We start from the raw sequence: 24,172 nt of genomic DNA, 5'->3' as shown, positions 1-24,172 counted from the left end.
GGACTAAAAAGTTTCACCTAGCATTTGAATAAGTCTTGATGTGATATTTATATTGCTTGTAGTTAGTTTATAAGAGTTAAAGTGCGATAGATTTAATAGTTTATTGTTGTTTGCATAAGGTAGACTATGATTGTTTGTATTTTTATACCCTGTATTGAGCTCTGGGAAGTCGGGGAGGGGAGAGGAGGAAGGGAGGGAGGTATTGGGGAGGGTTGGGGAGAGGGGAGGGGGTGGGGAGGGGTTTTGCTTTGTTAAAAACTGTATTGTAAAACTTTTCAATAAAAAAAATAAAAATAAAAGTATACTTCCCCTGACCATGCCACTCCATTTTTCGGGGGACTTCCTGTCACTGTTGCATACCTCCCTGACATTCCCAGTGGTTTGTCCCAGCCCCACACACTGTCTCATCTTCCCAATACCTTCCTGCCTGGTTTCTGCATTTTCCCCAATCTCCTACTACCTTCTATTCTTCAATACTGCAGATACCTCTCCTCTCTTATCTTTCTCGTACCTTCACCTCATTGTTGTCTACCTCTCACAAGCTTCCCAATATCTTCCATTAGCTCGCACATCATCCCTCGTCTTCGTTAACCCTCCCGGAAAGAGTAAACTTAAGTGTCTTGTCTGTTATTTCAGGGAGATACCTGGACTTAAAACTTTTATCTGGTACATCCTAAGTTCATTTGATTGAAGTTTCTTAACTGGACTATACGGGCTTTACTGTATAAACATATGATAAAAAATGTTTAAAGATGAATGTTGCTGCCCTCTGTAAGCTACATTCTTCTCAGTACCAGATTCCCCTTTCACAAATTGCAAAATTTCACTTAAAAAGGAAACTGATTTTTTAAAAATATCCTTATTCCATTAGCCTATTTGAAGAGAATACTGAGATTCCATTCCTTCAAAGTTTTATACCTTAAGAAAAAGGCAACGGATTTAGAAGCTAATATAAAAAACCCAGCTACTATATTTAGAAAGTCAAAATTCAGAAAACCCAGCAAAAGCAAATAATCATTCTTTTCTATGCAAATCTATGTAATGTACAATTTTAAGAACGGACTGCTGGACCATATCAAAAGTCTATCTTGCCAGATTTTTTTTCCCCACAATGGCATTTGGATATCTACAGCACCAAGCAAAACATGAGCACAATACCAATTTTCTGCACAATGTCACTGAGGCATGGTATAAAGGTCTAAATTCCATATTTCGATAGAAACATTAAATCTGAGGCAGTAGAATGGTTTTCATGTCATTCCACAGTGATCCAAACTGTTGTAAAATAATTTAAGAACTAAGGACTTTTACAGGAAGAAACCTTCCCTAACAAAGAACGTTGCAAGAGAATCAAATCAAACTTTTATTACAGCCTGAAGAGAATATCAATAGACACATCTCCCAAGTTGTTTTTAGAAAACTGGTAGCCTGTAGCTGACAAAACAGACTAAGTCCTACACTGTTATTTGCAATCTATCCTAGTGCAAAAATCAATTTGAGCTCCTATTGCTTTTTTATGTTTGATTTTCTACTTTGATAGCGAGCAGAAAAGAAAATCTGAATTAGTTTCTCTGCCTATACTAGAGGTCAGATATTGCTGGCTACAGGTTTTTTTTTAAAAGCCACTATCTTTTAAAAATGCTTTATTTTTATGTTCTTTTCCTTTTGCTCAAAATGTTATCCACTTTTATTGAACTTGCATAAAAGAACAGCACAGGTAGAGAAGGTAGGATTTCTAAAATCTGTAAGAGCCACAAAGATCTTGCTTTCCCACAAACCATAGGGTGACAACGGAGTAAGGCTGGATTCCCAGTTTGCATGAATATGTGGGTATGTGCTCCGTGTGGTGCCCCACGAAGGTTCTATTTTGGGGGGTTTTTATGCTTTTACTGTTTTTATTTTTTGTTATTGTCTGTTAGCCACCCAGGATTATATTACCTAAAATGGCTGGTTAGATAAATCTTTAAAGTAAATATGTATAAGATATGTAATATACTTTTCATTACGCCGGATAGCAGAGAATTACCACTCGCACTGAGATCTGTCTTACAAATTTCTATCCGAAAAAATCCATCCACAATGTTGAATTTAAACATCTATTCCGATTCTATTTAGCCAAAATAACAACATGGCTAATATCTATCAGTGAGGTTCTGCTCTAGATCACAGAATCTTTTTTCATGCTTAAATTTATTGAAATTTAACAAATTTATCAATGGAAGAAAGCATTTGGGAATTTAAGTTTTTACTTATGATCAATCTCTACTGATTAGCGTTATTGCAGTATATTTCAACTGTTATCATTTTGATGTTTTCCTCCTTTATTGCTATAGTAACTGCTCGGGGCCATTTTGGAGAAGAGAAATACCACAAGCAAAGAAATACTACAAATAAATAAATATACAAATCGCTTTGATGATTGCACTGATGCAATATATGTTTCTTACAAGGCAATTTACAGCTCTCTAGAGTAACCCTATCTCCTATCCAAAAATGATGAACTATGCCATCAGTTGCACTCAGGTCTAGTTTTTTGTATTTTATATCTATTGTTAAACTTCAGAGGAATGATCTATGAGCTAAACTGAGAAGCTATTAAAAGCTACATTTGACAGATGAATGCTGAGATGTTGACATTCACGGTCTTCTTAGCCATAACTAGTAAAATGCCTATGCCTTTTACATCAGGTCATTTTTCATTTTCAGAACACTTGTAGCAAACTCAGTTGGGACTCTTGAAAACTACCTGTGGGAAGAAAAACCCCTACACTGCTGCTGCAGCATAGTAAAAACCTAATCCCATCTTCTTTGATAATCTGTGACAGCAACCATAAAACTAGGAATAGGATTTTGACCAGACTTTATACCAGTCTACCTAATTATCGAGATCCTCCACACGAGGAATAATATTTTCTTTTTTTCCAAAGAAAATCTTTTCTTCTCTGAGTCAGTTCAATAATATTCCAGAGTATAGTTCCCCAAGCTTCCTCTATGGCAACTAGTAAATACTGCCGACTTCTACAGCTTTAGAAGGATGAAACTATGTTATAAAAGGAGACAGTGACTTTTGGCATGCATAACTGTTTCCCTAACTGGCATACAGTAAATTAGATATGTCTGTATACAATTCCATAATCTCCAGGCAATATGGCTGCATTTGGGTGAGATAGCAAGAATATAATGTGTTGATTTTCTCTTATTTTCTACATATTGAGACGCTAGCGCGCAGCAAGTTGCTTAAGGCCATCCAACCAAGTCCTTTCTTTAAAATGAATTTGAATCTCTTGTACCCAGACTTAGTACTGTATCTAGTCTACTCTCTGCTAGTGCCTATAATTTGTGCTTACTAAACTTTTAGCATTCCGTGGGAAACTGCATGACTCGACACATATGTATGAACTAACGAAACATTTTGCATTTTCTAGACAGCAATTGTATTCCTTAATTGTTCAGTATCTCCAGCACTTGTTTTTATTTTAAGATATCATTTTCCAAAAATTTGATCTTGAATCTTGTTACTGCTATCGTATTACACGCACTCTTTCTTGAGACTTAAATCAAAATAGACAACAAAGGAAGCACTTTTTAGCCATTGGGGATTAGATCATAACAGCAGTGTTTTCACACAATGGTTTAGATGTATCTTCTCAGTTTTTCACAATAGAACTTAACTAATATTATTTTGCTCTTTGTGCTAACATTTTGCACGCCATTTGCTGAATAGTTAAATATATTCCAACATATATTATCTTCCACCATTTGTAAAGGTTTGACCTAATTTGACTCTTAAGTGATAATGAATAAGGATGATGTAACATTAAATATACCAACAAAAAGCTGTTTTCAGCTTTTTATTAATGCTATGAATCTATTATGTAATGTCAGAATGAAACTTAAAAATCAGAGAATCCATGGACCTCAGCTATATACAGTAGCTGTAGGATGAGTTTTCATGTTAGCCAACTGAAACCAGGTTCAAGACACTTGATGTAGAGTGTTTTTCTTGGGTGAGCAGGAAATACCTTGATTTGGCATTAGTATAGAGTACCAATGTCAGAGCAATAGACAAAAATGAGCAAAAATCACAGGATTTTGGTTCCAATGAGCTTATGCTTGAGGTAGAGGAACATATCTTGTCTGGGTTCAGAAGTTAGGCAGAGTCAGCCTTCATTTGATGGGACAGTGTTGGAAATACTAAGGCTGTAGACTAAACTGGGAAGCTAGAAGAGTGACAAACCATTTCCATGTGAGAAAAATGAGAAAAGTATATGGTTATGACTATGAAATTGCCCAGATCCAAGCTTCATTCCAAGGAGATATAGACAGTTACAAATATGTTCATCCTACTTCCTTGTGGGCATGTATTTGTTATTCTGCTTTACTTGGCACAATATTGGGTTACCTGACCCCTCTTTTTTATTATTTTAAGCACAAAGACCACAAACTTCTTTTTCCATTCTAGCTGCCTGAAGCAAGCACACTGATGTATTTTTCCCATTAGTGTATCATCGCTAAGCAATGATGCAAACTTATCTAAGTGACAGAAAGATGGTGATTATTCTAAACTGAGCATTCTTCTAAAATCTTTCTTAACAGTGCTAAAGGATTTAGCCCTGAAGCTCACTATTTGTCCAGAACCTGAAGTACTTATTATGAAATGATGCATGGAGGGAAAAATGTTTGTGCATTTATATTCTCTTTTCCACAAAAAAAGACCTCAATTCTGTATTATTAGGACTTGCAATTTCTTATTATGACTTTAGGCAGTGTAAAACTGCACTAAAATGTATACTCTTAAACTAACCAATCTAAAATAATAAAACCACCAGTATAATTGAATTAAAACTCAGCAGTACAAATCTTTTCATAAAATTGCAAGAAAATGAAGTTTAAAAGAAGCACTTTGAACTGGACCTAGAATTGAACAGCAAATTTAGAGTGGGAAGCATAAAATGACTGCTAACTGGGACAGACATATATAGTGTATCTGTCCTATATTTAGCTAACTAAAGTCTGAGGTAATTTTCAAAGGTATTCCCACATACAACACATTGCAGTAATCCAATAGCAGTGGTAGGCTCTATGGAGTGGGACTAAGTTACAATGTATTAATGGCTACGCTGGTCTTCAATGCTAAGGACTTAGCAGCTTCCTCTCAATACACTCAAAAGATTTAGTTTTACACAAATGTATTTGAGACCACAAAAAAAAGATGCATATGGAATACCATGCACATTGAAGCAACTCAGATTCCTAAAAGTGGGGGTGTCGAAGCCGATCGCATTGCAGACCATATGGTGATGTATTGGGACTTATTTTGCCCTTGTGGGGCCGGGGTGGGCATGGCCTGCATGGGCCATGTCTGGCCCATGGGCCATGTGTTTGACATGCCTGTTATAAAGAGTTGGGGAAATGTAAGAAGAGAAGGAAAAAGAGAACAAACAATTTGAAAGACTGCCCATTTTCTATTTAACATTCAAAATATATGAAAGCACTTTAAAACATCTATTATTTGATGCAATTATCCTAGATCTTGAATAGAATGCATTAACTTTATGAGAAGTTTTATTGTAATAATGACTAATGTTGTAGAAGTGGCAAATTATTTCAGAGGGCTCATTTGCCTTCTGAAATAGGCTACAATTAACAAGCAGGGACAATCTGCTCTAAAACTAAAATAAACAGATCAATATTTCTGCTTGGTTTGCTCATGTTAGGATGCTATATTTCCCTATACACTAAGTGGCAGCACAAAAATAAATAAATGCTTCAGCAGGGTATAAATGATAATATATATGAGCACATCAAGATGATATGCAAGTTTATACAAAATGTTTCCATGCACAAGTTCTCGCTATAGTACAAGTAATAATAAATAAGCTCCTAATCCTATAATGTATTGTAAAAGATTAAAAGGTGCCCAAAGGCTTATCCAGTGAAGTTATTTGGGTAGTGATGGCAAATGGTCTGTGCAGTTTACCTACAGACCTGGGGAAAAAAACCTTTAAACATCAAAAATGTAACATGTATTATGATCCAAAACCCAGCCTCTTGTACAGGTAGCCTTTCGCTTACAACCATTCATTTAGTGACGGCTCAAAGTTACAGTGGCATTGAAAAAAGTGACTTATGACCGTTTTTCATACATGACTGTTGCAGCATCCCCATGGTCTCATGATCAAAATTTGGATGCTTAGCAACTGGCATGAATTTATGACAGTGGCAGGGTCCTGGGGTCATCTGATCACCTTTTGCAACCTTTTGACAAGCAAGTCAATATGGAAGCCAGGTTCATTTAACAACTGTGTTACTAATATAACAACTGTAGTGATTCACTTAACAACTGTGACAAGAAAAGTCACAAAATGGGGCAAAACTCACCCAATAACTGTTTTGTTTAGCCATTTTGGGCTTAATTGTGATCCTAAGTCAAGGGCTACTTATACTCATATGCCCATTATGTCTGCAGAGACCAAAGAACTAATTCAAATTCACAGCAAATTATAGGATGTAGATAATGAAAAATGCAGGTGCTGAACAACTTACAATATTAATGGGTTGTCACGTTGGTAGGCATAAAATTGGGTGGTAGATCCAAATAGAGCTTGTGTTATTTTAAATGGCAACTGACAATTGAAAATCAAGTATCAACATTAGAAATCCAAAATGGATTTTTTGGACATATGACACAGTTCTCTTTGAAATGGAGTGCAATTGAGCGCCAGTCATGAAATTATGAATTATGAAATCTAGGCTGCATTTAAAATAGCCAAGCTGTGAAGAGGGAGAATACATATATTTAACACATGGCACAATTGATAGATTGAAATATTTGGTGTATTTCCGACCAAAGGCTGTCTTCAAAAATCATTAAAATATTAGCAAGCGCAGCTTCCTTTCTCAATTGTTACAAAATAATACATTGTAAGTTAGTCATAAACTGCATTAAACATTTGGCATAGACAAAAGAAACCTGAATTAGGTAATGTTTAGTCTGCATATGTAGTTATATATTTTTATTATTTCTTTTTATTTTATTGATAATTACATATTAACTATAATCAGGGCTTTTTTTGTCATAGAATGCTCAGAATGGAGTTCCGGCACCTTTTTTGGATGGAACCTTGTAGGGTAGGCAAGGTGGGATGTATGACATGTGTGAGTTCCGGCACCTTTTTCTTTTACAAAAAAAGCACTGACTATAATACTTATCCTTCCTTTCAGTCACTCACGCCCTGGTTATCTTCCAGATGGACTACTGCAATGCACTCTACACGGGGCTACCCTTGAAGAGTATCTGGTAGCTGCAACTCGTGCAGGATGCTGTGGCATAAGTCGTTTTAGGCGCCTCTAATATGTTACATGCAACACTTCTGCTATGTGAGCTGCACCAGTTTGTTTCTGCGTCCAAGGAAGCTCTTGGTTATAACCTTTAAAGCCCTTCATGGCATGGGACCAGGGATCTGAGGAGCTGCCTCATCCCACTTACATTGACTCACCCCACCTGGTCAAAGAGGGGATCATGCTGTAAAATCCCATTGGACAAAGAGCTTTGACTGGTGGGATCAAGGAGGACCTTTTCTGTTGTTGCTCCAGCCCTTTGAAACATCTTACCTTCTAAGGCAGGGGTTTCAAACTGCTGGCCCACAGGCCAGATGTGTCATGCCAAAACTGCGCCCACCCCATTGCCGGCAATGGGGAAAAAAAGTCGTGATACGTCACAACACTTAATGTGGTGAGTTTGACACCTCTGCTCTAAGGTAAGGCACACCCTCATTCAACTGGTTTTCCAGAACAGCATTAAAACCTGGTTTTGCCAACTAGCATCAGGACCTAAGAGTGTGATGCAACTCTGGGGATGGCTGGTGACTTGAGAGCACTCTGTTCACCTTGTTAATTTTTTTAGTTTTCTGGGTTTTTTTAACTTTGATTTTCATCTATAACCTGTAAATTCTTAATTCTGTTTTTAACAGTGCTTTAAGTCATGTGCTTATATTGTTTCATTATGTTGTTGTAAAGCTCCTGGAGTCGCTTAGATGAGATGGGCAGCAAAGAAATTTAATAATAAAATATCTGATGTGGTTATAACATATGTTGAATGCATCATGATTAGCATCCCCATGATGAGCGTCATTCTATTCTAAAAGCTCATAGTCTACTTTCCATTTAAAATTACTAGCACTGGTGTTGTCTTTTATTATTTTTCAATATATCTCTAACTTTAGAATATTTTTCACTGATTGGTTACCTGAAGGGATTTCATCTTAGCACAATCATATTTTCATTTGTACCTCAAACTCAAGACTAGTCTCCACACACACACACACACACACACAAAATGTTGAGTCAAGCATTTTTATCCTGGAATGTAGTGAGAACACTTGTTTCACTACATAGAAAATTGGGCTTTCAGAAGCAATAAACTCTAACGCCTTGGAAAAAACTAAAGACAAATACATCTGGGATTTTCTTGAAAATAAGATACTTACCCTGGCATAACACCAGGAGGAATGACAAGCATTAGTTTTAGTTGTGCCTCATGGAAAGCTTCAGAGAAGTGAGTGAGCAAGTGAATCAGATCCCTGCAAAACGGACAAAACATTAGCTCTGTGAGTTAAGGGGAAAAAAAGAAAGAACATCCACTGATTTTTCAGTCTCTCTGTTTCAAACCTGCACTTCAGTCAGAAAACATTATCTTTCAAAACTAAATGTTTGGCCTTGCAACATTCCTTTACAAGTTGACTCAAAAGAAGACACCAATAAAGGACAATCCCAAACGTGTTTTTTCAAAAGGCAGGTGGACTTTGTTTTTGCTTGAAGACATTCTGAAGAAGTGAAAAGCTGAAGAAGCTTCTTGGATGAGAGGTGAAACGTTGTCAAGCAAAAACAAAGCAAGTCCAGTTTTCTTTTTAAAAAGTACTGGTACCTTTGGGACAACCAGGATTTCAATGACTGAGAATCTCCTGAGACAATAAAGGAGAATGTTTGTAGCTCAGGGTTGAAATGAGGAGTCCATGGTGCTCTCTGAACTTGATTGCTTTCTTGCAGATGTTTCATTGCCCAAATTAGGTAACATCATCAGTGCTAGTAAGGGGTGGGGTTTGCTCTCAGGTTATATTCTAGTGCAGGGGTCTTCAAACTTGGCCCTTTTATGACTTGTGGACTTCAACTCCCAGAATTCTTTAGCCAGGCATGCTGGCTGAGGAATTCTGGGAATTGAAGTCCACGAATCATAAAAGGGCCAAGTTTGAAGACCCCTGTTCTAGTGGCTTGCCCTGTTAGTATTGGCTGGGGTGATCTTAGAGATATAATTGTATAACTGTTTCTACATTCTGCATTGTTTTCTAACCAATACAGGGGCAAAGATCTAGACCAGACATGTCAAACACAAGGCCCGGGGGCCAGATCCGGCCCGCGAAGTGGTTTCATGTGGCCCGCGAAGCCATCCTGGAAACAGTGAGGGAACGGCCCCCACTGCCTTGGCCCTGGCCCAGAGACCCTCCTTCTGCCAGAGACCCTCAGACCTGTCCCACTCCTGCCCAGGCTCCCATAGGCACCCTTGATGCGAACCATGTAGAGCTGGCCATGCCCACCCAGTAGGCCATAGGCACTCTAGCCACGCCCACCCAGTAGGCCACGCCCACCCTGGCCATACCCACCCAGCCCCCTGAGGGCAACCACAATGCTGATGCGGCCCTCAATGAAATTGAGTTTGACACCCCTGATCTAGCCTATACATGTATAATCCTATACAGTACTGAGAATTATGCACCAAAATGCAATTTTTTAAAAAAATATACAAATAGAAGGATCTACTGGGCATCTTCCTTGATTAATGGAAAAAATGATAGGGGTGGCAGAAAAATAGCTACTGTAGGAAGGCTTAGATACTGGTAGACTAACTTGTCAAACCACCTCTTTGTACTAGGAGTACTTCATGACCATCAAGGAATTAAAAGATAATGCTGAGATGACTATAGGGATTCTCAATTATCCAGGTTGCCAGCTGCCTTTTGGAAAAGCACCTAATGCTGAAATATAATTTTTGTTACTTTCATTTATCACTCAAAAGAAACTACATAAACCAGAATTGCATATTTTATACCCCAAGCAAATCCCATTGCTTGCCCATGTGAAAACTGTCTATAGGTTATGTTTCTGGTACTCTTAAGGTAACATTATTGTTTTAGGACCATATTTGCCCACTTTACTATTCTCCCTGAAAGAAGGAGAGTTAAACACACCATACTGCATTTTTAAAGGAATGAGGTGGGAGCAGGCCATCTAAATGTCAAAACATGTTAAATATTGATTATGCACTTTGCCAATGTCAAATATTACTTCAGAAGTTCCTCTGTGCTGTATGCCACACTGAAAATCTATCCTGAACCAATTAAGCTTTTTCTTTAAAAAAATGTTAGTTTTCTTAGGTGATGACAGTTTTCTGAATACACACTGCTGTCATAACACACCTTTGGCTTCTCACCACCTTCACACTGGATGCTGGAGATTGTTTGGCGGAGTTGTTTGTTTTCAATCTTATAAGCCACTCAGCGTCACTTACATGAGATGGGTGAATATATAAATAATTCACTCACTAAAATACATTCAAGACACTTTTGTCATCCTATAATTGCCAATGCATTTAATGCTGCTCATCTTGACGGAAAGTTTACCCCAAAGTAATATTTCTTGCAAATTCTGAATCTGTTAACTACAAACAAAACAATTACCTTTCTACCACATTACCAAGTATTTTACTGGAGTAATTTAAAAACAAAAAGTCTAAAATAAAATTGTCTTCATGGGTAATAAAAGTTAAGACCCACGTTTTAAGAAACTCCAAGAATGTGTTAATAATGCATGTTGTCTACTCACTACCTAATGCAATATCACGGAAGGAAGCAACTTATATAAGCCTTTGATTAATAGATTAAATTTCCAAGCCTCAGACTGAAGTAATGATGTGTCATTGAAAGAGAAATGCAAATGTCTCAAGTGAAAACAGTGCTTTTCAATTAAGCTGTGCAGTGGCACCACCTACTGGCCTAAATAAAATTAGTATCTTTTTTTTAAATGCATGGCGTCAGACTTATGCCTGTCTCAGAAATGATGGCTTCTTAGTATTCACAGATCTTTTCCATACCATCACAATTTTCAGTCCACTACATTTTTTTTTAAAAAAAGCCTTCCAAATTAAGCTGTAATTGTCCTCAGTGAAGCCAACCTTGAAACTTTAAGAACTGCCACAAGGAGGAAGGGGTCAATTTATTTTCCAAAGCACCAGAAGGCAAGACAAGAAACAATGGATGGAAACTAATCAAGGACAGAAGCAACCTGGAACTAAGGAGAAACTTCCTGACTGAGGACAATTAACCAGTGGAACAGCTTGCCTTCGGATATTGTGGGTGCTTCATCACTGGAGGTTTTTAAGAAGAGACTAGACCAGGGGTAGCTAACCTCGGCTCCTTTATGACTCATGGACTTCAACTCCCAGAATTCCTGAGCCAGCCAAGCTGGCTCAGGAATTCTGGGAGTTGAAGTCCATGAGTCATAAAAGAGCCGAGGTTGCCTACCCCTGGACTAGACTGTCACTTGTTGGAAATGGTATAGGGACTCCTGCTTGAGCAGGGGGCTGGAATAGAAGACCTCCAAGGTCCCTTCCAGCTCTATTCTGATGGATTGAACTTCATGAGCCAATCAGTGATTCTCCACCAGACAATGAGAACATAAAAAGCACCGCTCAATCGGTACCCTGCTCACCTTCAGGTTGTGTGTTTTTTTAAAAAAAATACACTTTTTCATGCCACTCAATGAAACATTTTCTGCCACAATTTATAAGAGTTATTAACAGTGAGAGGTACTCTGCCAGTTCTGTTGAGAGATTGAGGGGTTAGAAACCTTTCCCCATACACAACCACCATCTGATAAGGTATGTTGGGCTGAGTAAATGAATGAATAGCAATTTGAGCCTGGGTTTTCCTAATCCAAGCAGGATACCTCTCTGCTTTTAGGAACTCACTTTTCAATGTTAAAATATCCTCTAGTGCCAGGGTCCCCAACCCCTGGTCTGTGGACTAATACCAGGCTGTGGCATGCCAGCAACCGATCAGCACAAACAAGCAAAGCCCTATCTGTGGGATGCAGGCAGCACACAAAACCATGCATCCTCCGGTCCGTGGAAAAACCTCTCTCCATGGAACCGGTCCCTGGTGCCCAAAAGGTTGGAGACCTCTGATCTAGTGAAACAGAAAAAGCTTCATTCTTTTTCCTTTGCAGCAGATAGGAAAAATCAAGTTGTCTGTTCTGTTTCCCTCCTACCAAAGAATTCCAGTAGTTATTTAAATCAATAAACACACTGGGAAAAACTCAACTGGTGGAGGAAAACTGCAATGAAACTGCTACTATAATGCTCCAAATCAAAAATGACAAATGACTGTAAAAATTAAAAACAAAGTAAGAAAAATAAAATGGTTCCAATTTCTTCTGGAACAAGTACTGTGCAATGCTGTGCAATTGTACAACCATCCTTTATAGCTGTCACCAAGGGAACTCACTCTGTCATTAATTATAAACATTAAAATATAGGAATTTTACCTCCTGTGGATTCCTACTCTATCACACAATTTTATGTATTCTCTTTTGTGTGCTTTCAAGGCAGTCTTGACTCTTGGCAATAGCCTGGATGAATTCCTGCTATTTTCTTGGCAAGGTTTCAGATATGGTTTGCCATTGCCTCTTTTCTAGGGCTAAGAGAGTGATTGGCCGAATATCACCCAGCTGGCTTTATGCCTAAGATGGGACTAGAACTCAGAGCCTCCCGGTTTCTAGCCTTGTTCCTTATCCATCACACCAAATGGCTTTTTTATGTATTCCTAGTAAGGTATTATACCGAATCAGCAAACCACAATGATACTAGAAAATAATCATGTTTTAGCTACACAAATGATCAAACCCATTAAAGTCAAGTAATTTCAGTCTGGCATTCTTAAAACAGCCCATTAAAATCAGACATTGATACTGAGAAACAGAGCAGCAGCTAGTGAAGTTTTCACTGAAAATGCTTAAAAGATTAGAGGACGCAAGAACTTTACTGCCACTGTGTGGATAAAGTCTGAACAACCTGTCAAGTTTTGGGGAGCAGAAGAAATGTTACGAAGCTCTGGTTGGTGTTGAAAACAAATGCATAGCTTTCCACTGATCATATCACGAACTCTCATTGCTAGGATTAAGAAAAAGCACTGCCAGAGAAATCTGTAGGTCAGCATTCACCAAGGTTCCAGAAATAATACGTTCATTACAGTAAAAACAATGAGGCTTACGATGATCTAATGTGCTACATTTATTACAGCACCTCTACACCTCTAATCACAGCCAACCTCATCAGATGCAAGGACAATTCACAGACACAGCAGCTAAAATCCCGACAGTAGTTGTAAGGACAATTAAAGGACTATAAGCTAGAAGTTATGATTTTTATCTTCTGAAAAAATGCTCTCTGACTGTGACATTAAAAAAGTAAATTCCAGTAACAATTGTGTTCTAGGAACATTTTTTTATGAAGTTTGAGGGACCAAGAAGGGTACCTTCAAAAGCTATTAGTACATGCAAACCGGTGCATCCAAGTGTTTTAAGGCTCTTCGTCCCTTTCAACCATTTCTGTGTCTAGTCGTCTTTACTCCTATAACCACTATGTACTGTGAAAATCTAAACTAGATGCGATACCCACATCCTTATCAAGAAAAGTTAGCACTGAGAGTAAGCACAGAGGTTTTTCACATCTGCATGGATGCAGGGATACCTGAACAACAATCTTACGTCAACATAAGTAACGCTGCAGCACAGAGAAGGTTGCCATCTCGCTTGCTCAGAAAGAAGCTTTGCTCATTGATTTAAATTCTTGGGGAAGGATGCTACTTAGCAGTGGTCGATGTATGGTTTTCTAAAGTCTCTCCGGGCATCCCTTAATATAAAAAATGGAACAATAATATCTCGAATCTTAAAAACAGTGGTGAATCTTTGAAGATGCTTCTGAATTCATCATTGATTACACTAAGTAGTTATAAGGAAGAGGGGTTTTTTCAGGTATGGTACCCTACTTAGAATGGTCTCTGCAGCAGGTATGCAAGTGCCCACAAAATATTTTGGGCACTATATATTTTTACAATCAAACTGGATAGGTTAAAAGAATTGTGGGGAAAAAATAAGCATTCTATCTAGATATTTTTGTCTACAAGTGGTAATACCCAGCTTTCTCCCAAAGAATTTGCACATGGTACTTTCTTAAATACAACTAATGAATTGTTCAGCTTCATCAAAAGCAGCTATTGAAAGTTACAGATTTTTTTTTAAAACTGCAGATATATTTAAGAACCTCATCCAGACAATAAAATATTTATTTGAAATCTGTAATATTTAAGGATCCTTTTGTTCAAGTAACAACAAGAAAATGTGACACTTTGAAGTCCAGCAAGAGATATTTTGTGACTTGGAGTTCATGAACAACTAACAGGGGATCAATTCTAATCTTGAAGATTTAACAGCAGTAACAACAGTAATAACAGAAATAACTCTGTCATTAAAAGGCAGGAACTTTTGGAGTCAGATTCAACACAAAGAAAATGAGTTTTGCAAGGTCCCTTGGTTGTAGAGGATAGGAACTGGATGTATTCCTTGTTAAAATAAAACAAAACCAAAATAAATAAATAAATAAATCCCATACTATTTGGTTTGACATTTCAACTCAGACATGCCTAAACCTGTTCTAATTCATATGAAAGCTTCCCTCTTCAAATTATAGGAGTCACATTATCTCCCTTATTATAACTTTCTTTATGACAGGGGTCCCCAACCCCCGGTCTGTGGACCAGTACTGGGCCGCAACATGCCAGCAACTGGGCTGCACAAACAAGCAAAGCCCCTTCCGCGGGATGCAGGCAGCACACAAAACCATGCCCCCTCCGGTCCATGAAAAAACCTCTCTCCATGTTACAGGTCCCCAACGTGTTACCGGTTGGGGACCTCTGCTTTATGGTGTTCCTACAATGTTGCCCAGATTACCCTAAACCAGGGGTAGGCAACCTTGGCTCTTTTATGACTCATGGACTTCAACTCCCAGAATTCCTGAGCCAGCATGGCTGGCTCAGGAATTCTGGGAGTTGAAGTCCATGAGTCATAAAAGAGCCAAGGTTGCCTGTTGTTGTTGTTAGTTGCAAAGTCGTGTCCAACCCATCGCGACCCTATGGACAACGTTCCTCCAGGCCTTCCTGTCTTCTACCATCTTCTGGAGTCCATTTAAGCTCACACCTACTGCTTCAGTGACTCCATCCAGCCACCTCATTCTCTGTCGTCCCTTCTTCTATTGCCCTCAACCTTTCCCAGCATTAGGCTCTTCTCCAGTGAGTCCTTCCTTCTCATTGGGTGGCCAAAGTATTTGAGTTTTAGCTTCAGGATCTGGCCTTCTAAAGAGCAGTCAGGGCTGATCTCCTCTAGGACTGACCGGTTTGATCGCCTTGCAGTCCAAGGGACTCGCAGGAGTCTTCTCCAACACCATAGTTCAAAGGCTTCAATTCTTTGGCGCTCAGCCTTTCTTATGGTCCAACTTTCAAGGTTGCCTACCCCTGCCCTAAACTACCAGAATAGCATGCACTAAAGAAATTCCCACACTTAACCATAGCATCAGAACGCTTGTCCTACAAAAGGAAATTCTTGACAATGACTTTCTTACACTGTACTTTCAGGCTCTTTTTTTTTTAACCTTGATGTGATCACAATGATTTCAATTAGATTTGCTTTAAATAAACATGATTTTCATTGCAGCCCTTAATAGTTCAAATACTTTTTTTCCCCCAAAATGACATGCATCTTAATAAGCCCTGGACTTACATTTGTTTTTGATTTCCTAGCTGATTCCATACTTCAATCACAAAACCATCAAAGTTTTCACTCTAAAAGAATAGAAAAATTTGAGTAAGAAAAACAAATATCCACATCAACAAATATTGTGAAGCCTGTTATTTACTGTTGACAAGGTTTCAGGCAACCTGCCAAAAAATGTTCAATTTGCTTTGGGGTTTTAATGCTTTTGCTATCTGTATTTCAACATCTAGAGGTCAGTTTTCATTTGTTCAATACTGGATATGATTATCAAAATAAGCTGTTAACTTGAACATTGTGTCACTTTAATTTTTTTTACTATTACTATCACTTAAACAATAACATTAGGGGTTTTTTTCCCCTAAGGGGTATTGTTTTACCTTGGCTATTTGAATCATAGTATTAGAAAGTTCTTCTATCTCATCCTCACTGCCAAATACGGTTTCAAAATCATGATAAGACCAATCTTCAAATAAAATCCGTGGGACTAAATATAAAACAGGGACAAAACATAGAAACGGCCATTATTTTTCTTAATAAAAAATTAGTTTTTATAAGTATTATTATTATTATTAATTTTATTTGTATATCGCCCTTCTCCCGAAGGACTCAGGGCGGTGAACAAGACAATACATATTAAAAAACAAGATACAAAAATTAAAAACGATTAAACAAATGCCCATGAATAAGTTAACACACATTAAAATAGATTAAAACAGATTAATAAAACCCAACCCCATCCCATCAGGCCAGGCCAGCTTGTTCAAAAAGATAGGTTTTGAGATCGCGCCGGAAGTAGCGGAGGTCAGGCGCCATCCGGAGCTCGACCGGAAGATGATTCCATAAGTCCGTCGTGCCCACAGAGAACGCCCTCCCCCTGGGGGCCACCAGTCGACATTCTTTGACCAGTGGCACAGTATGATGAAACCCTAACCTTAACCATGGAAAATAAGACAAAACTGAAAAGAATAACAACAGTTCAGTAAGTATTTGTAAATTAGTGCTATGATCCAAAGTAAAATATACAATAATTAACCCATGCGTTAGACAGAGGGGTTACCTGGATAATGACAGTTAAACCAGATAGGAGGAGGATCAGCCCCACTTCCTAAAGACCCATAGGTGGAACTATGGGCAGGATCCCTTGAGCTGATCTCAGCAGTTGAGTTAGCTGGTACTAGAGGAGATATACTTTCAAGTAAATGGTTAAAAGCTATTGTCAGTCTTTTTAATTGAGCCGGGTCTCTCTGTGGGGCTTAGGGACAGGATATCTATTTTGCTATCACAATGGTTTGGTTCTATAGATGCAGTATGAACCTGTTGCAACTTCAACACCATCTTAAAGAAGAGCCTCATATATAACTCATTTCATTGACCTAGTTGTGAGGAGACATGGAACACCAAAACTAAGCTACCTTAAGTCTATCCAAGCAGCAATTTTTCTTTTTCCTAAAGCATCTCATCCCTAACAACATCATCTCTGCAAGCATTCCTTATTCAAAATGAGTTAATAGTATGTCTGGTAAGGATTCAGAATGTACTGTGGATCTCCAGGTTTTACTTGCATTTTGCAAGACTGAAACATCTGTGACATATCCAGATTGTATGAAATTTTGCTAGACAAGTGAATATAGGAACACAGAATTGCTGTAATAGGTCTTTAATTAACATACTTTAGTTAACATACATTACACTACCTCATCTTTGTTCCAGAAAGATTTATTTAATTTTAATGAGGGACGCGGTGGCTCAGTGGGTTAGGACACTGTGCTTGTCGATCAGAAGGTCGGCAGTTTGGCGGGTCGAATCCCAAGTGCCGCGTAGCAGAGTGAGCGCCTGTTACTCGTCCCAGTTTCTGCCAACCTAGCAGTTCGAAAGCACGTAAAAAAAATGCAAGTAGAAAAATAGGGACCACTACGGTGGGAAGGTAACAGTGTTCCGTGTGCCTTTGGCGTCTAGTCATGCCGGCCACATGACCACGGAGACGTCCTCGGACAAGCGCTGGCTCTTCGGCTTTGAAACGGAGATGAGCACTGGCCCCTAGAGTCGGAAATGACTAGCACGTGTGTGCGGGGGAACCTTTACCTTTTACCTAAGGCTTCAATTCTCAATAATAAGGAATACGAAGACAGCCTTGCTAGACTGTACTACAGACTAAACTAAATCAACATACTACTTTCCCTAGAGGTCAAACAAAGAGAGTGATCATCGAAAATATAACAGCAATTAAGATGGGGAGGGGGCGGTAAATCCATTTATACTGCAAGCCTTCTAGAATTTGAATGTGAAAAATTAAAATGTTACCTATTTTGATGTTCTTAGCATTTCTCTTAACTTCTTTCATCCAACCTGTAAAAGATAACATTCAAAGATTCATACTGAATATGGCTTATTGCAAAAGAATATCTGTAATATAATCATGTAAAACTTTTAAAATGCTTCTGCTTTGGGCATATAAGGGAAACAGCTGGGCTAACCTTTCAGCTATGGTCAAATATAACTCTTGTTAAGCAACATCCAAACTTGTGTTGGCTATGATCACCAAGAATAACAACACTCACAATTTAACTCATCTGGAAGGTACCAGATTAGAAGTGGTTCTGCTAGAAAGATTACATAAAGGCCAAAGAGTTAATAAATTGCCTCTATTTCTCTCTGTTTCTCCCACACACACAAACCAATATAAAACTATACAAATTGTTAAGAGTAGGATAACACATAGGAAGATAAATTTCATTTTCTGCATCCAATTCTTTTGCTTTCAGCTGGCTATTGCAGCTTCAAAACTATTCATAGTAAACAAGTATACAAATATAGATAAAATTAAGGCAAATTATATCCACAAAAACATATTTCAGTTAGGTACTAATAATAATCTTGTGCCTTCAAATCAGCCTTGATTCCTGGCAACTGCCTGGACAAATCCATGAAGTTTTTTGGCAATATTTTTTAGAAATGGACTGGCTCAGTCATCCAGCTGGCATCATGCTTAATAAGACTGAAACTCATAGTCTCTTGGTTTCTACCCTTTAGCTATTATATCAAGGTGGCTTTCTACAATACATTGATACAATGTATGTCAGACGATAACAACCAGACCCACTTATGTAGAGTTTGAGCTAGCTATTATTATTTTCTGCCTATAATAGAGGAATCTGGCAGCCCACCCTTCAGAAGAATTACCTAGGCTCCAAGGCACTTGGGGAGTGGAGTTGGTCCTAAGACCTAGCCTTTTTGCAGTTGTGCCGTGACTCCAAACTAACTCTGCTTTTGATCCCACTTCCCTGCGAAGCTGGATGTTTCCCAACATCGTACAATGATAAGATAGATAAATAATGTGCCAAAAAGTAAGCGCTGACTCTTAGCAACCAGACAGAGTGATCTTCCATCACTGGTCAACTCCATCGTCTTTGCTCTTGTTTGTTCTCTTTTCTCCTTCTTCACTGATTTCTGCAAAAGGTTAGGTCTTCAAATGTATCTAAGATGTGATAATTTGAGCCTGGTCATTTGTGCCTCAAACAAGAACTTTGGATTGATTTATTCTATGATCCTTTTGTTTCTTTTCCTGAGTGTCCATGGTATTCTCAAAAGTCTTTTTCAACACTGAAGTACAAACGTATTCTTGCTTCTTCAAAGTCCAGTTTTCATGTCCATTGCAACTTCCTATTGGCTTTCCCATTAACTTTGCTTGTGGGAAGCTAGTGGGGAGGGTTGCAAATAGTAATCAAGTGATCACAGGACACTGGGGCAGTCAGAACACCAAGGACCACTTGTTCAGCACTGTTGCAAGTATGAACGGTCACTGCATGTGTGCCCATTAAACTTTTTGAGAAATTGCATGGGTATCCATTTTGCCGTTGAAAAATGTATAGACATTTTTTTCTTTTTTCTGATGTTCTTGATTATTGCAGTGTGTTCATGCTCATTTGAATAATGTTCAAATACAGCTCCTCTTGGGGCTGTATATGAACACTTTATATACACAGCTATAATGGAGCACTTTTATTAATATGGATTGTTTTTTGATAGATTTGCGATTCTAATTCACGGTAATTTCTCTTGCTGAGGAGGATATCCAGGAAGGGGAAAGTATTGTTACTCTTCTTGTGTGAATTTTATTTCTTTGAACATATTATTATTTCATTTGTCTTCTCTAGTTATTCCTTTTTTATTATGACAAAGGTATTACCTACATACCTTATCCATACATTTGGTTGTATGTGTGGGGGTATTATAGTTTATGAATGGTGCATTATGGTTTCTCCTATGAGATTTAAAAGTAGTGATCCGATGGTGTTTCTCTGATTTGTTGGTACATTTACCCATCAAACTGAAAGTAGGTAGGGAGGCAGAGATTGATGAGATCCATGAATCTGGGTATTTCAATCTTAGTGTATTTTGCTAGATTAAATGTATTGTGTAGTGCTGCTGCTGCTGCTGCTACTACTACTACTGCTGCTGCTACTACTACTACTACTACTACTACTACTAATAATAATAATAATAATAATAATAATAATAATAATAATAATAGTTGGAAGGGACCTTGGAGGACTGGGAAGAATAGAGGCATAGGAAGACAAAGCACTACATGGCCAGTACATTAAAAAAATAGCTGGGAAAACAGATAATAACAAGACTGGCAATGTCTAAGAGCAGGAAAGTTGAAGAAAGAGACTGAGGGACTAATTCTGGCTGCACAAGACCAAACCTTAAGGACAAATGAATACAAAGTCAAAATTGAGAAGACAGCAACAAACAGTAAGCGCCAGCTATGCAAAGAAGCTGAAGAAACAGTGGACCACCTGGTAAGCTGCTGCAAGCAGTAGCATGACAAAGTAGCAGCAATGGTGCATTGGAAGATCTGCAAGAAATATCATTTGCCTGTAAGCAAGAACTGTTGGGATCATAAAATAGAGAGAGTCATAGAAAATGATAAAGTTAAACTGCTCTGGGACTTCAGAATTCAAACAGACAAGCACCTGCAACATAACACCCCGGACTTAACAATTGTTGATAAGAAAGACAGAAAAGTCTGGATAGTGGACGTGGCAGTGACTGGCGACAGCAGAATAGAGAAAGAACTGGAGAAGATAATAAAATACAAAGACCTACAAATAGAAATAGAAAGACTGTGGCAAAGGCGAGCAAGGGTAGTACCAATAGTAATAGGCACCTTGGGTGCAATCCCAAAACAACTGGAGCACCACTTGAACACCATTGGCATTGACAAATTCACCATTAGTCAATTGCAAAAGGCGGCCTTACTAGGAACTGCTTCCATCCTGCGACAATATCTGTAATACCATCAAACATCCACATCTGCCTATCCCAGGTCCTTGGTAAGGACTCAATAGGTAGACAAAAATGCCAAATCCAGTCTGAACATCTGGCTGACTGTGCAATGATCAATAATAATAATAGTGTTGGAAGGGACCTTGGAGGTCTCCTAGTCCAAAGCCCTGCTCAGGCAGGAAACCCTATTCCATTTCAGACAAATGGCTGTCTGGTCTTTTCTTAAAAACCTCCAGTGTTGGAGCATTCACAACTTCTGGAGACAAGTTGTTCCACTGATTGTTCTGTCAGCAAATTTTTCCTTAGGTCTAGGTTGCTTCTCTCCTTAATTTCCATCCATTGCTTCTTGTCTTGCCTTCAGGTGCTTTGGAGAATAGCTTGACTCCTTCTTTGTGGCAGCCTCTGAGATATTGGAACACTGCTATCATATCACCCTAGTCCTTTTTATTAAACTACACATACCCAATTCTAGCAACCATTCTTTATATGTTTTAGCCTCCAGTCCCCTAATCATCTTTGTTGCTCTTCTCTGTACTCTTTCTGGAGTTTCAACATCTTTTTTACACGTGATGACCAAAACTGGATGCAGTATTCCAAGTGTGGCCTTACCAAGGCATTGTAAAGTGGTATTAACACTTCATGTGATTCTTTTTCTAGTTCTGGCTCTATGGACATGAAGCATGCTGTGACACTGAATGAAATCATAACTTCATATTCTATTTTTAGATATTTGGTTTTTATGGAGGCATTGTAATAGAGTTGATTTGCTCCCCACTATGAGAAGTTCAAACTTTTTTGCAAGTTCTTGATTTTTTGTCTTGTAGGTCTTTGTGTAAGTTCTTGATTTTTATTATAAGAATTTTGTCCATTTACATTTTCAGCTATCAGAGTGGCCACATGTGCATAGTGCAGTTTCATGATGCTTCAGTTTCATGTTCATGTTCTTCCAATCCAGCCTTCCTCATTATACATTCAACACATACTGTAGGTTGAATAAGTAAGTTTCATTGCATCCATGCTTGCAATGTTTACACCCTGAAAGGTTAGTATGAAAATAGTAATGTGGGTTGTGGAAGAATTTGGAGAAGCAATAAAAACCATGTAAAAATGCTCTGAAAATGAACGAGATTAACAAAATACACCATATCAGAAGGGGGAAAATTTAGGAAAACTTCCCATATTGGCTTAATGGGACTATTCACTGAATGTTAAATGTCACTGGAAAAGAAAATGGAAAAATGGGAGAAAGGCAGAATTAATGGGTCTATTTAAGCATCCCATATGTACAATATCATGGGGTAAGACGTTAACAGCTACCACCTTAGCAAAAGCACTTTTAATAAGGAATCAAAATACATAGTAATATTTTGTTATAGATGCCACTTCTATTCGTGTCTCGAACACTGGGTCAAAGCCTCCACAATTTGAAAACACAAGCATGCATCATATTCTCTCTTTAAGTACCTCATGAATGAGAATATGGCTAGAAAATTGACACAGATGTGCCAATCTTTCTTTTTAGGATGACTTCGGTATGGATTTTATAACATTCTCAGCTGAAATAAAAATGTGGGGACATTATTACATTGATCAAATGTATTTTGTATTGCATAGAACATACCGAGTTATTATAAATTGGCTACACTTCCTTCCTACCAGCTGTGAGAAATAAATATTTCTATACAAATCAGCAGGTTTTCACAATGCAAAGTTAACAACGGAAAGCCTGGCAGCAGAAAGCGTTAGAAACAGATCTCAGGTAGAAGATATGAAGCACAGACCTTGGTCAACGTCATGGAGCCCTGTCACCTGGAACTTCTCCTTTCCTCTTCTCTTCACCTGCAGCCAGACTGGTGAAATTGTTGTAAATTTGTTTCCAAAAGTTTTAGCAATATCATAGCCATGGCTATTCCACTATAAAAAGAAGAAGAAGAAAAGGAACATAGTATGGAAACACATTTGCTACGTTATTTACTATCTTCAAATGTAAATTATAACGAAAGAACTAGATTAAGGTCCTCAACTCTAGTTTAACCTATCCCCTCACAAAAGAAGCCTGTATTTTTACGCTGTTTAATTAATATCCTCTTTATTTTTTATTTTTTACAAATAGCTCAGGGTGGCAAACATATCCAAGACATGTTTCTTCTCCTATTTTTCCCCACAACAACAAGCCTGTGAGGTGTGTTGGACTGAAAGACAGTGACTGGCCCAAAGTCATCCAGCTGTTGCACCTCAACTTCACTCCATACTTACAGGTGTAATGTAGCCCAAAGTTTCTCCCTTGAAGGAGTGTTCACGTCCTTTTGTAGCACAAAAGCTTTTGTGTTCAAGGACGATATCCTTTGCTGTTGGATCAATAACTACTAGACCACGCTCCTGTACTGTTTGATTTGAATGACGTGTCTGTCAAAATAAAGTTATTGTAGAATTGATTTAGAGAGATTTGGTAGCACACACAGTTCAAGGATAGGGGGTTTCCAAATTACAGGATAAAAACTTAATAGTGAAGTAGTGCATTTAGAAATATAAGATAGGGAAAAACACAGGATAAGCTCTTTTTTCACACCCTACTTATAAACACAAGTCCATTGCTACTGGAAACAGATGGGATTAGCTGCTAAGTCAATAATCATAACCAAGATGACAATTCTGAAAAGGGAATGGTACATTCTCCAGAAATGAAAGAAAAGTATTGCAGGGAATATATGACCAAATTTAAATTCAGCGTATTCTTGGCAACATAGGCCACATCCCAAATACACAGAAGCAGAGATCCAGCCTAGGGTAGATGGTGATTTAGCCAACTCTCCCTTTCTCATGGCCCCTACGTTACCTCATGGTGCCCTGGAGGGATCAAATCTATCTGAAAAATACAAGGAAAAATTCCCAAGATCTCCATGGTCATCAATTTCTACCAATTTGAACTTCCCCAGTGTAAACAATGGTTCTAACATTATCTACTAAAAATCCTTTGGACTTTGGATCATTATTTTCTAAT

At 38.2% G+C, this 24,172-nt stretch overlaps 1 protein-coding gene across 1 annotated transcript in view; it reads right to left on the bottom strand.

Moving 5' to 3' along the window:
* The window catches only part of CHID1 (chitinase domain containing 1), a gene marked incomplete at its 3' end in the record, with an annotated part of 52,875 nt that overhangs the window by 27,349 nt on the left and 1,354 nt on the right, over window positions 1–24,172 (bottom strand). The window contains exons 2-7 of the mRNA XM_083359482.1: window positions 23,428–23,577; window positions 22,953–23,085; window positions 18,181–18,225; window positions 16,257–16,363; window positions 15,886–15,947; window positions 8,490–8,582 (exon numbers count right to left, since the gene is read on the bottom strand). Of these exons, the coding sequence (XP_083215608.1) occupies window positions 8,490–8,582; window positions 15,886–15,947; window positions 16,257–16,363; window positions 18,181–18,225; window positions 22,953–23,085; window positions 23,428–23,577 (590 nt within the window). The remainder of the gene's footprint in view (window positions 1–8,489; window positions 8,583–15,885; window positions 15,948–16,256; window positions 16,364–18,180; window positions 18,226–22,952; window positions 23,086–23,427; window positions 23,578–24,172) is intronic.

The sequence above is a fragment of the Vipera ursinii genome, assembly GCF_947247035.1.
Source record: "Vipera ursinii genome assembly, chromosome: 1".
NCBI lineage: Eukaryota > Metazoa > Chordata > Lepidosauria > Squamata > Viperidae > Vipera > Vipera ursinii.
The sequence above is the reverse complement of the archived record's forward strand: the minus strand, read 5'-3'. Positions and strand labels throughout refer to the sequence as shown.